Source organism: Macaca nemestrina, chromosome 9, assembly GCF_043159975.1.
Source record: "Macaca nemestrina isolate mMacNem1 chromosome 9, mMacNem.hap1, whole genome shotgun sequence".
Taxonomy (NCBI): Eukaryota; Metazoa; Chordata; class Mammalia; order Primates; family Cercopithecidae; genus Macaca; species Macaca nemestrina.
Window position 1 is genome coordinate 18,525,849 of NC_092133.1, and position 14,007 is coordinate 18,539,855.

General features: G+C 32.6%; 1 protein-coding gene across 6 annotated transcripts in view; it reads right to left on the reverse strand.

Annotated features, from left to right (window-relative positions):
* The window catches only part of LOC105467216 (attractin like 1), an 882,222-nt gene that overhangs the window by 778,841 nt on the left and 89,374 nt on the right, over positions 1–14,007 (reverse strand). For all 6 annotated transcript variants that reach the window (XM_071069067.1, XM_011716729.3, XM_011716724.2 and 3 more), the window contains exons 7-8: positions 9,042–9,129; positions 3,404–3,659 (exon numbers count right to left, since the gene is read on the reverse strand). In XM_071069067.1, coding sequence (XP_070925168.1) covers positions 3,404–3,659; positions 9,042–9,129 — 344 coding nt within the window. The remainder of the gene's footprint in view (positions 1–3,403; positions 3,660–9,041; positions 9,130–14,007) is intronic.

A 14,007-nucleotide genomic window follows, 5' to 3' on the forward strand; every position in this document is an offset into this window, starting at 1 on the left:
CCCAAAGGCTAAATCTAGCCCACCACCTGTTTTTGTAAATAAATTTTTATTGAACATAACCATGCCCATTTGTTTATGTATTGCCTATGGCAACTTTCATGCTACAAGGCAGAGTTAATTAGTTGTGACAGAGATTGTATGACCAATAAAGCCTAAGAAATTTACTATCTGGTCCTTTATAGACGCCTTTTGCTGACCCCTGTAAATAAATGTAATACTTACTGTTTAATTTATTTATAATATAAAATGATATAATTATCATTATATCATCCTGTTTGAAACAAAACAAAAATAATTAAAACACTGGAAAACAGTATCCTATAAATTGGAGGCTAATCAAAGAATAAGAGTATTGCTTAACTTTAGACTAAGTTAAGTACTCATTTTAAAATTTCAAAAGTCAAAACCTGTGTTTCAAGGACAAACATGGTGACAGTTTAGTTCTGAATCTCCCCCATCCTCCCTGGAAAAAGAAATAGATAACAAAAGGAAAACATGGGGAAAGTGGATGAAGTGAAAGGAAAAGAAAATTACATTTCCAGAGAAATTATAAGGGTAAAAAAAAAAAAAAATTCCTCATAAAGTCCAGATTAGGTATGAATGTACAAACATCAAGTGCAACCAAAAGAGCTAAACAGAAGCAGCCACAAAATTGCTGAAAGGGTGATGAGAAACAAGTAGCATAGAGGAAACTAATGGAAGCAGATCTCAAAACTTACCATACCCATCCCACAAAAAAATAAAACAAAGTAAGGGGAAGGGGAGCCCTAAACATGTGAAGAGGTATAATTAAAAACAAATCAACAAAAAAGGCAAGAATTACTTTTGAAAATACAAGACATGCACAGGAAATTTACCAAAAAAAAGGAATCACAAAGCAAAATTCAACTCTCTCGTATGCAAGAAATACATTTTTTTTTAAAGTGATTCTAAAACACTAAACAATCATAACCATAAAGGGATGAGCAAAAGTATACTAGGAAAAGACTGAACAAAAAAACAAAACAACGGCAATATTAATAATGGATGAGGTAGAATTCAGGTCAAGAAAACATTAAACAACAAATCACTTTATAATATTAAGTAATACAATTTACAATAAACACATAACAGTTATTAATATCTGTAATAGCAACTTCTATAAAACATAAATTCCAGAATATATATGGAGAAATAGGAAAAACAGACTAACACTTTAAAATTTTACTTCAACTTTCACAGCAAGATAGATCAAGAACAAAAAATACTAAGTCAGTAATAGAAGGCCTAACAATATAATCACTAAAGTCAATATTATAAATAAATAATATCAAACTCCATACCTTGATATTATTGGATTTATCTTCTTCTCAAGTGCCTATCAAATATTTATGAAAACTGAGCCACAAAGAAAATTTCAATAAATTTAAAAAGTAGAAATAATACCAACAACATTTCCTCAGCACTATAAAACCAAAAATTAATAGCAAAATCAGAAAATTGTCTTTCTACATAGAACATCTGTTAACTGATTCAAAAGTTGGAATAACTCAGCCACACGTCTGCCTCAACATTATCGTAAGTTTGTTATGACAATAATGTATGTAAGCAAGCGTATTCAACGTAGCATTGCTTATTAACCATTACCCTCCAATGTGTTCCCATCAATAGCCATTCTCCTCTGATTACTTCTATTTTCTCAGTAAAATAAGAACTAAGGTCATCAATTGAGAGTGATGATAGAGAAGGAAGTGTCTGAAACTTGAGAGAGGAAAAGGTATGAAATAGTCATCCAGGAGAGCTGGGAGAGAGACCAAGCTAGACTGGCAAAAGTTTCAGATGTCATTAAGGGCCAACTTGACATGAGTAATTATAAACTTACAGCTAAGTAAGTACCAGACATCATTTTAAAAAAAACAACTTGAGAATGGTAATTACGAAATTTAAAGCTGGGTAGGTTTAGAAGTATGGGTAGGGTTAGAAGTACAGATAAAAAAGGTAGGGTTAGAAATATGGACAAAAAAGAGTGAGAGAGTGGAAGAACTGATAGTCTCAACAGACTAAAGGCTCTGGTAAGGTCAAAGAATTATCAGAATGTGGGCACTAGAAATAGTAAGCTGGAGAGATCAGTGGTACTTGAAAAGTAAGATATTTCAAATGGAAATTATGGACTCATTGTACTGGAATAACAAGGTCTGGAACGTAACAATGGAGAGAGTGGCTCAAGGAGGATGGAAAACAAAATCTTTTGTTAGATCAAGAAATTGAAAGGCCAGGTAGGAGAAGTACTTAAGTGCATATTTACAACATAAAAATATCTGCCTTATGTATTCTGGACACAGTGACAGTAAGCCAGAAACTAAAATCCTCAAGAAATAAAACACAGCCATCTGAGAGCAAAAGATGAGTGCAGGAAGGTGAAGTAATAGGTGTTATATTCTGATGATGTAAGAGTCAAAGCCAGGCAATTTAAAGGAGGAGGAATTGAGAATAGAGTGAAAATGGCAACAAGAAGTAAAGGGGATATGTAACCCACCTTCAACCCAGCTGTACTGAGAATATGTAAACAAAAACAGCCATCACTTGAAAGGACTGCAAGGGAAACAGTGGAATATTTTGAAGGGGAGTCTCGGTCAGGAAACGAGTTTTCTCATTAAGTCTGAACAAGGACTCTAAATAGTTGTATATATAGTTGTCCATACACAAAAGAGCCAAGAATTTGAGTTCATAATACTGGCCAGAGCCAGAAAAGAATTATTTTCTTGAATCTGAATAACCACCATGGGGTATATATTTGTAAACAAACTAAAAACAATAAAAAAAGGTTACCAGTGTTTTAAAAAATGTTATAAATAATTCAAAAAAATTAAGTACCAGAAAAACAAAAAGGAGTAAAGGTATAGTACAGAAACTCACATGCAGATTGCCCTAGTCACCTTCACGTAACAGATAATAATCTCTTGTAGAAGCCAGCAGACTATCCTTGAGAAGCTGACTTTAAAGAAGTAATACATACATAAAGATATAGCAGTAAGATTAGAAATAGAATGCTCAAAATGAAAAATCTTGAAATCATGCAATGCATAGTAAAGAGATTGGGATAGTTTCATTGCTTAGTTCATAAATAAAATCCAAAGAAATAGCACCACCTACTGGAATTTCACATATTTTTTTAAAAATTCACAAATCTTAGAAAATGAGACTACTATGTAATATTTCTCCTCATTTGGTTAGAAAGGTAACCTTAAATGTTAAAGAACAAAATATAACATAATCAAAAAAGTTTATATTAAAAATTACCAATTCTCAGCTTATAATTTCAATCTTAAATAACTCACCATTTTGACTAAATTAATATGAAGATTTTATTAAAGAGAAAAACATTCCCAATCAATAAAGAAATTACAATTTTTAAGTAACTCACAGATATGGTATTCCTGTATGCTGCTTGTATAACCATATATTGCAGAATATCCAAATATTATGATCATGACAACATCTCTACTATCCAACTCCATAATATGTGCTGAATGTCCCTCCACAGCATACTGCTGACCATGTCCAAGAACAGTAGGAGTTTTTGTACTCCATGACTGACTATGTATGTTAAAAACCCATAATTCATCTGTGACATTGCCATCATTTGTTTCAATTCTGCCTCCATACATAAAGATGTTTTCCTGTAAATTAAAATACATATATTAATAGACAAAATAATGTTATATCTTAACACATATTAATTAAAAATAAAGGTTAAATTTACATAAAATTTTAGTAATTGCTCACAACATGCATAAGGCATTGTTCTTATTTGTAAAAAGTAATAAGAACACATGAATAATGACAACTAATGCTTTTATATACAAAAAGGGGGGAAGAGCAAAGCTTTCAAAAAGCTACTTTAAAATATATTTTTTAACTATTACTTTATATACTCAATTAAGTATACTTTTAATTATCATACAGGAAGAGAACATTAAACTACGGCTTTAAGAATGGAAAACACAATAAGCTAATCAAGAACTTAAAATTTACGGGTGAGGTAGTCCTATAACAAAGAATAATGTACTCCTCCCATATAACTGAAAAGTAACAAACTAAGTTGCTGATTAATGTTACTCATAGTCTTTTCAATATTCGAATCATCTGAGTCCCCAGTGGTTACGTTTGAATTTTACCATCTCCTTGTACTGCTTTGTGCTATTCTCAGTTATGCACTGTTTTCGTCAAGTGCTCTTCACCAAAAAGGCATATCACATTTGTGCATCACATAGAGTACACCTCTGTTACCATTTCTAATGGCTATGGACAGACACCACATGCCTTCAGTTCACCTTTGGTAAATCCTTGTAGAACTTTTAAATTACACAAATTATTTCAAATGTATATGATGGAAATAAATGATGTAAATTATCATTATTTCAACAAATTAGAAATAGAAAAAAAAATTTCCAACCTGACAAAAGATATTTAAGGAAACCCACAGCTAACATTATACCTAACAGTGAAAGACTAGATACATTTCCCTAAGGTCAGGAACAAGATAAGCATGCCTGCTTTTGCCATTTATATTCAACTTTATACTGGATGTTCCAGCTAGAGCAAAAACTAAATAAAGACATCCAGCTTGGAAAGAAGAAGTAAAATATTTCTATTTGCAGATGATCTGATCTTGTATATAGAAAAGTCCTTAAAAATTAAAAAAAACCACTTAGAGCTAATAAATGAATCAGCAATATTACAGAACATAAGATCAACGTACAAAAAGTAAATTGCATTTCTATACACTTGCAATGAACAACCCAAAATGAAACTGGGAAAATAATTACATTGACAAAAGCATCCAAAAGAATAAAATATTTATGAATAAATTTAATAAAGGAAGTCCAAAACTTATACTCTGAAAATTACAAAACACTGTTTAAATAAATTTTTTAAAGATATAAATAAATGAAAAGACATCCCATGTTTATGGGTCTGAAGACTCAACATTGTTAAGATAATACTCTCTAAATTGATTAAGAGGATAATACTCTCCAAATTGATCTCAGATTCAACATATCCCTATCAAAATCTCAGCTGGCTTCTTTGTAGAAACTGACAAATTGATTCCAAAATTGATATGAAATTGCAAGGGATGCAGAACATCAGAACATTCTTGTAAAAGAACAAAACTGGAGTACTCACACTTCTCAAAAACTAACTGCAAAGCAAAAGTAATCAAGATAGGCTGGGCATGGTGGCTCACGACTATAATCCCAGCACTTTGAAAGTCTGAGGCAAGTGGATCACTTGAGGTCAGGAGTTCAAAACCAGCCTGGCCAACATGGTGAAACCCCATCTCTACTAAAACTACAAAAAAATTAGCTGGGCGTGGTAGCAGGCACCTATAATCCCAGCTACTCAGGAGGCTGAGGCAGGACAATCGCTTGAACCCAGGAGGTGGAGGTTGCAGTGAGCCAAGATTACACCACTGCACTCCAGCCTAGGTGATAGAGCAAGACTCTGTCTCAAAAAAAAAAAAAAAAAAAGTAATCAAGACAGAGTGATACTGGGATAAATCAATGGAATAGAACTGAGAGTCCAGAAATAAACCCATACATCTAAGGCCAATTGATTTTTGACAAGAGTACCAAGACCATTCAAAGATTAAAAGAACAGGTCTTGTGAACAAATGGTGCTAGAACTGGATAGTCACATGCAAAAAAAAAAAAAGAACTTGCACCCTTACTGCATACTATACACAAAACTTAACTCAAAATAGGTCAAACAACTAAATGCAAGAATCAAAGCTATAAAACTCTTAAAAGAAAAAAAATTGGGTTAAGTCTTTATGACCTGAGATTTGGCAGTGAATTATTAAATATGACACCAAAACACAAGCAATAAAAGGAAAAAAGCTAAATTGGACTTTATCAAAATAAAGTCTAATTTTTTGTGTTTAAAGAGATAACATCAAGAAAGTGAAAACAGCACACGAAATGGGTGAAAATATTTGCAAATTATATACCTGATAATGGCTTGCATCTAGAACATATAAAGAATTCTTACAACTCAATAATAAAAAGACAACCTAATTTTAAAATGAGCAAAGGACTTGAATAGACATTTCTCCAAAGACAATATACAAATGGCCAAAAAGCACACAAAAAGATGCCCAACATCATTAGTTAACAGGGAAATACAAATCAAAACCACAATGAGATAACACCTCACCCCACTAGGATGGCAATAATCAAAAAAGAAGATACTATTAAGTGTTGGCAAGGATGTATAGAAATAGAAACCTTCATATATGGCTGGTGGGAATGTAAAATGATGCAGCAGCTTTGGGAAACATTCTGTCAGTTCTTCAAAAAGCTAATTTGACCCAGTAAGTCTACCCCTATGTATATACTCAAAGAAATGAAAACATATGTCCAGACAAAATCTTACACAGAAATGTTGTTAGTAGCATTATTCATAATAGCCAAAAGGTGGAAACAAGTCAAATGTCCTCAACCGATAAATAAACATGTTATATATCCATACAATGTAATATTATTTAGCCATAAAAAGAAATGAAGAAGTATTGATACATTCTACAACACGGATAAACCTTGAAATTACGCTAAGTGAAATATGGTAATCATAAAATACATAGTATATGACTTCATTTATATGAAATGTCCAGCATCGACCAATATATAGAGAAAGAAAGTAGTTTTGTGACTGCTTAAGGCTAGGGAAGATGAGGAAGTCTGAGGTGATACCTAAAGGGTACAAAGTTTCTTCATGAAGTGGTGAAAATATTCTAAAAATGATTACACAACTCTGCAATCTTACACAAATATGCAACAAATGGTTGCACAACTCTGAATATACTAAAAACCACTGAATTGTACACTTTAAATGAGTGAACTGTGTGGTATATCAATTATATCTCAGTAAAGGGAAATAAAGAAAAAATAAAACAAGACAAAAAATGTATCTATATGTTTTCATATGTAGAAATATTTTTATTTTACTTTTAAAACACACAAATGTATGGATAAACAGGTGGCAGTTTGTTCTTTATACTGCTCCCATGCTTTCCAATTTTTTTAAAACAGCACAGAAAACATATAAATTCATATTTAGATGGCCTAGCCAAAGGCCACAAAATACATGAATTTTTATTGATTCAAAATGAACACCAATTAAGGGTCCTGTCATTTTAATCATGCTAAATTTATGAATCCCACAAATACATAAAAATAACTAATGTCAATACAATCCCTGTCAAAATCCCAACATTTTTGCAGAAATAGAAAACTCAACCCTAAAATTCATATAGACTTTCAAGGGGCCCTGAATAGCCAAAACAATCTTGAAAAATAAAAACAAAGTAGGAAGTATTACACTTCTTAACTTCAAAACTTATTAAAAAGCTACAGTAATCAAAATAGTATGGTACTAGCATAAAGACAGACATATAGATCAGTAGAATAAAATAGAGAGTCCAGAAAAAAAAAAAACCTCATATATATGGTCAAATGACTTTCAGCTAGGGTGCCAAGACCATTTAATCGAAAAAGGCAGTTTTTTTTAAACAAATGATGTTGGGGAAACTGGCTATCCACATGCAAAGGAATGAAAATAGACCCTTACATCAGACACAATTAACTCAAAATACAACAAAAACCTAAACCTAAGAACTAAAACTTTAAAACTCTTAAGCGAAAATATAGAGGAAAAGCTTCATGACATTGGATCTAGCAATGATTTCTTGTACATGACACAAAAGCATAGGTAACAAAAGAAAAAATAGATAAATTAAACTATATCAAAATTAAAAATTTTGTGCATCAGAGGACACTCTCAACAAAGTGAAAAGACAGCCCATAAAGGGGGAAAATATCTTGAAATCATATTCTGATAAAGTGTTAATACCATAATATATAAAGAGCTCCTCCAACTCAACAGCCAAACAAAACAACCCAATTCAAAACTAGCAAAAGACCTGAATAGACATTTCTCCAAAGAGGATATACTAACAGCCAATAAGCACTTGAAAACATGTTTAACATCATTAATCAACAGAGAAATGCAAGTCAAAATCACAGTGAGATACTCGTTAGGTCGATTATCAAAAAAACAAAAACAGAAAATAACAAGTGTTGACAAGGCTGTGGACAAACTGCAACCCTTGTGCACTACTGATGGAAATGTAAGATGATGCAGTCATAGTGAAACACACTATGGCAGTGCTAAAAAAAAAATTAAATATAGAATTACCATATGATTTAGAAATTCCACTTCTGGGTATACACCAAAAAAAAAAAAAAATGAAAAGAGAGACTCAGATAGTTGTACACACAAGTTCATAGAAACATTATTCACAATGGCCAAAAGATGGAAGCTATCTAAGTGTCCATCAACAGATGGATGGATAAACAGAATGTGGTATATACACATAATGGAATATTTATTCAGCTTTAAAAGGAAGGACATTCTGACACATGATACAACATGGATGATCCTTGAAGATAGTGTGCTAAGGGAAACAAATCAGTCATAAAAGGACAAATAATGTACGATCCCATTTACATGAGGTACCTAGAGCAGTTAAATTCACAGAGACCGAAAAGTAGATTGGTCGTTTCAAGAGGATAAGGGAAGAGCGGAATGAGAAGTTATTGCTTCAGTTTTGCAAGATGAAAAGTGTTCTGAAGATAATGGTGGCCATGGTTACACAACAATGTCAATGTACTTAATGCCACTGAACTCTATACTTAAAAATAGTTAAAATGGTAAATTTTATGTTACATGTATTTTGCCATAATTCTTTAAGTGATTGACTAGGCATAAAGTAATAGACAAAAACTCAGTCTTCATTTCTTTACATGTCATATGGGGGATTGTTCTAAAATCTACTCTTTTACTAAAAGCATAAGAGTATGTGGTATCTCAAGTTATTATGACCCATATAATCTATTGTTCTCATTTAATGTTTGAAATAAATCTGAGATTTAGTAATTTTTACCCTGTAGTAAATTATCAAAAACAAAATCTGATTAAAATTTAAAAAGCAGGAGCCATACCTGATATAAAGCAAGAGAGTGTCCATATCTCTGGAGAGGTCCCCTTGATAGAGTTCCTACATTCCATATACTGCTTTCTAAATCGTAACTAAAAGCAAGAAAAGAAAATAACTTCATAAGCTAAGATTCATTTTTGTTTTTTTAATTTTCACATGCTTTTTATTCACTTGTGTCCAAGTACTCATTAAATTCAAAGAGTTACAACTAATAGATTCATAATTTATGTGCCATATTAGAAATTTTTAATAAAGACTCATTCAAGATGTACCTACACTAAATTAGGATTCAATCTCCTAAATGTGTAATATACATTAACTTGACTAGGATATTTATTACTGGAATTAATTGTCCAACTGCCTTTAATAATTTCAATCAATTGATTAAGCTAAACAATAGTGAACTGACTGTATTTTTTAATTTTTTCTTAAAGCCAGGTTTCCTTCTTGGAAACAGCTGAAAATTCTCTCCATTTGTTTTAGGTATTTATTTTTATTCCTTTTTTTTTTTAGTTGGCCTGATACTTATATAAATTTTTTAATGACAAATTTAAGTTGTACGTATATGTTATACATATGATATTTTGATATATGTATAGAATGTATAATGATCAAATCAGGGTAATTAGAATATCTATTACCTCAAACATTTATCTCTTCTTTGTGTTGGGAGCATAACATTTCTTCTCTTCTAGCTATTTTGAAATATATAATAAATTGTTAACTATAATTTCCCTACGTTACTATCATATACTAGAACTTATTCCTTCTATCTAATTGCTTTTTGGTACTCATTAACCAACTTCTCTGTCTCCTTCTCCCCGCTTCCCTTCTCATGCTGTGGTAACCACCATTCTACTCTCCACCTATATGAAATCAACTTTTCTAGCTCTGACATTTGAGTGAAGACACACAATATTTGTCTCTCTGTGCCTGGTTTATTTCACTTAAAATGACTTCCAGTTCCATCCATATTGCCGCAAATATGAGATTTCATTTGGAGGGGGCTAAATAATATTCCACTGTGTATATATACCACATTTTCTTTATCAATTTATCAGTTGATGGACACATGTTGATTCCATATTATGGCTATTGTAAATAGTGCTGCAATAAACATGATATATCGCTTTGATATACTGATTTACTTTCTTTTGGCTACATATCTAGCAGTGGGTTTGCTGGATCATATAGTAATTCTATTTTCAGTTTGAGGAACCTCTGCACTGTTTACCATAATTACTGTGCTACTTTACATACCCACACACTTATCTTAGCATTATATAAATTAATCAATAAGCATCTATTTCCTATGCACAAATATAGCTTGTTTACTGATTTTTTTAAGATTGTATAAAATGAATTTGGTAGTATAGAAGCTTCCATAAAAATAAGTTACTGTTGGATTATGTAACATAAAAAGAAAATTTGTGTTTTTTTCTACTGGTGTAATACATATGAAAACAGAAGTCCCAAACTATGAATCTCAAATGCTTATACTCTATGCTCAAATCTCCTCCATTTGCTAAAATATACAAAAGCAAGCATCCAGCCAAGAAATAGGGGCCTGTTTTAAGTTAAGAAGCTTGCTATCAATTGTTATCTCCCCACTTCTCTTTCTTCCTTCAATGAATTAGGAAAGGCAAGGAAGTGCCCAAGTGCCCCTTGACAAGAAAGGTAAGGGTTACCAAATTTGTCTGCAGCATTGTTTATTTCCTACCTTGGAGTTGTAAAATAAATGTGTATGATACAAATGAGGAAATATAATCAGAACATAACTTCCACAGATTCACACCACTAGTCCACTCATCTACCAGTATCTGCAGCCAACATACCGCTTTCCAAGTTATCATAAATTAGGGCTGTACAAACTACTTCTGTAAAGGGCCAGACAGCAAATATTTTAGGCTTTGTGGGCTACAATGGTCTCACATATTCTTCATTTTTTTCACAGCCCATTAAAAGTACAAAATCCAGGCCAGGCATGGTAGCTCACACCTGAAATCGCAGCATTTTGGGAAGCCAAGGTGGGAGGATCACTTGAGCACTGGAGTTAGAGACTAGCCAGGGCAATATAGGGAGACCCTGCCTCTACAAAAAAAATTTAAAAATCAGCCAGGCATGATGGCGCGTGCCTGTAATCCCAGCTACTCAGGAGGCTGAGGTGGGAGGATCACCTGAGCCCAGGAGGTCAAGGCTACAGTGAGCCATGATCACACCACTGCACTCCAACCTGGATGACAGAGCAAGACCCTGTCTCAAATAAAAGAAAAAAAGCAAAAACTAAAAATGCTAAGAAAAAATTCTTAGCTTCCAGGCCCTGAGCCCCTACTCTGCAGTTTGATGAGCCCAAGAATAGCAAGTGATTCTTCTTCCTTGAGCACAAGATCTCTTTCCTACATCACCATGTTTTGTCTTACTAGATCTTTGCCATCAGCACACAAACATGGTGTTATAAACCATTAACAATAAAAGAAAAAACTCTTGACCACACTCTCCCTTAAGCTACTCCCCCATTTCTTTATTACCTCCAACCCCACCCCACTTTCCATTCTGTCTTAAACTAACTCCAGACATGCTTTTAATCCCACCACTCCAGTAAAACTGCTTTTGTTAAGGTCAATTTCCTCAAGCTAAATCTATGACCAGTTTTCAGTCTTCATTTTCCTTGACCTGGATAATCGTCAGCATTTGACATTATTAATTATTCCTTAATCCTCACATACTGTCTTTCCTTGCCTTTGAAGATACTGTACTCCAGGTTTTCCTATCTCACCATTCTTTTTCAGTCTCCTTTGATGGCTTCCCCTGTTCTCCACAACCTCTTAGTGATGTGGTGCCTCAGGCTCAGTTCCTGGTCCTTTTCTCTACCTAGAATGCATTCCCTTGATAATTTCATCTTAACTCAAATTCTGTTTCTACTCTTCCTCCTAATCCCCAGTATATCATCAATAAACAGCCATGGTAACACTTTTAAAGTAGGGATCAACACATGCTCAAAACCCTCCCACAACTCCCAAAAGATCTACAACATCCTACATGATCTGTATCTCTCCTCTGTTATCACTCTAATTTAATGTATCCCTCTCATATATTCCATGCAAATTGCATGGGCCTGATTGTTGTTCCTCAAACAACTCAAGGAGTTCCTATCTTAAGTCTTTGATCTGGCTCTTTTCTGTGCCTACAAATAACTGCAATCCCCTGATCTCCTTCAAGTTTTTGCTCAGTTCTCACCTTTGTTATGAAGTCTACCTTAACTATTACATTGATAATTGCAACTCCCTCTTCTTTGGCCCTCCTGCTTTACCTACCCCTACTATCTATCTATATCTATCCATTCATCCATCCCATCTATGTCTCTATATGTATATATGTTCATATCTATAAATTATTTTGGTAATTATGGTTTTTTTTTTTGGTCATTGCCAGCCTTTCCTCACTAACTTTACAAAAACAGGGGCATTTGTTATATCCAATGATATATCCCAAGCATCAAGCAGGTAGTGTTTTCAAAAGTTTGCTATCCTCATGAATACATGTTAATTTTCATTAATGTTAATGTATACATATTCTGTAAAAGTCTTTCTAATTTAATAGACACTAGCACAGACCTTTTATATTTAGTGAACAATTTGTCTTAAAATGTAACATTTCCACCCCAATTAAATTCCACTATAGAAGATGATTAAATCAAGTTATGACTGATCCTATCACTTCTGAAAGCTGTTATCCTTACCTACAATTGAACTACATTCAGAATGATAAAAAGTATTCTCTAACCTGTGAAAACAGCAACACAATTATTCTACTCTGATACCTCATTTGTTTATATAAACAAATCTATATAAACACTGTAACCAAAATACCCAGATTTCAGACCAAAAAAAAGGTTGGCTTAAATAGTTTATCTGGTTCCAATGGAAAATATACAAATTTAAAAGAATATCAAATAACATTCATCATTTAATTTTCAATATGCTACTCATCTTGCAAAGAACATAAACTTAAAATTTACAAACTTCCTTGTTGACAATTTTGCTCTTTGTCTTCACAAACTCAGCTTTGGAAAATCACAATTTAATTCAAAGTTCAACTCTACTTTCACAGACTTTTCATTTTCTTCAAACATAGTTAATTTCCTTTTAATTTTCACATTTAAATATCATTATTTCTTCAGGTTTTTATCTTAACAATTCATTTTAATCCCACTAACTCTCTTTCAATTCTTCCTTCTGTATTTTATTCTTCATATGTTAAAAAATTCTAATTTGTCACTTAAATACTTACATAAAACTCCCTCCTTCTCTCCAGAATTTATTCAATTTTCTAATTTAATTCCAGTCACATTCAATCATAGTTTTAAAGCAATCTCCTCTTAGAGAATTTCTGAAATTTTCCTAATTACAAGGGTTAATATATTCAGTGGTTAGGGTTGGCAGATAAAATACAAGATACCCAGTTAAATTTGAATTCAGATAAACAACAAACAATTTTTTTGTTGAAGCATGACCCATGCAAAATTTGTAAAAAACAAAAATATACATACAGCAAAAGGGCCTTCTTATACTAAAAATGTACTTGTTTTTTAATCTGAAATTCAAGTTTAACTGGGTATCCTGTATATTTATCTGCTAAATCTGGCAATCCTATTGGGTATACACCATTACGGTATACTGTCCAGGGCAAGTTTTGATTGTTTGTTGCCCAAGCTATTCAGTTGTTACATAATACGAACACCACCCCTGGAAAGAACATTAAACATCAAATGATTCTCCCTATTACCTTTTTTATTCTATTACTAAACAGTTCATAAAAAATAATCATTAGCTGAAAAAGAAATTAGATAAAGCTACCATCTATATGATTCCCCTTATTCAATCATGCAGAGAACAATCTGTTGAGCCAACAGTAAATCAATCATCTCTCTCATAATACCAGAACTGTTCTCCCAGTGAAAGCTTGTAAAG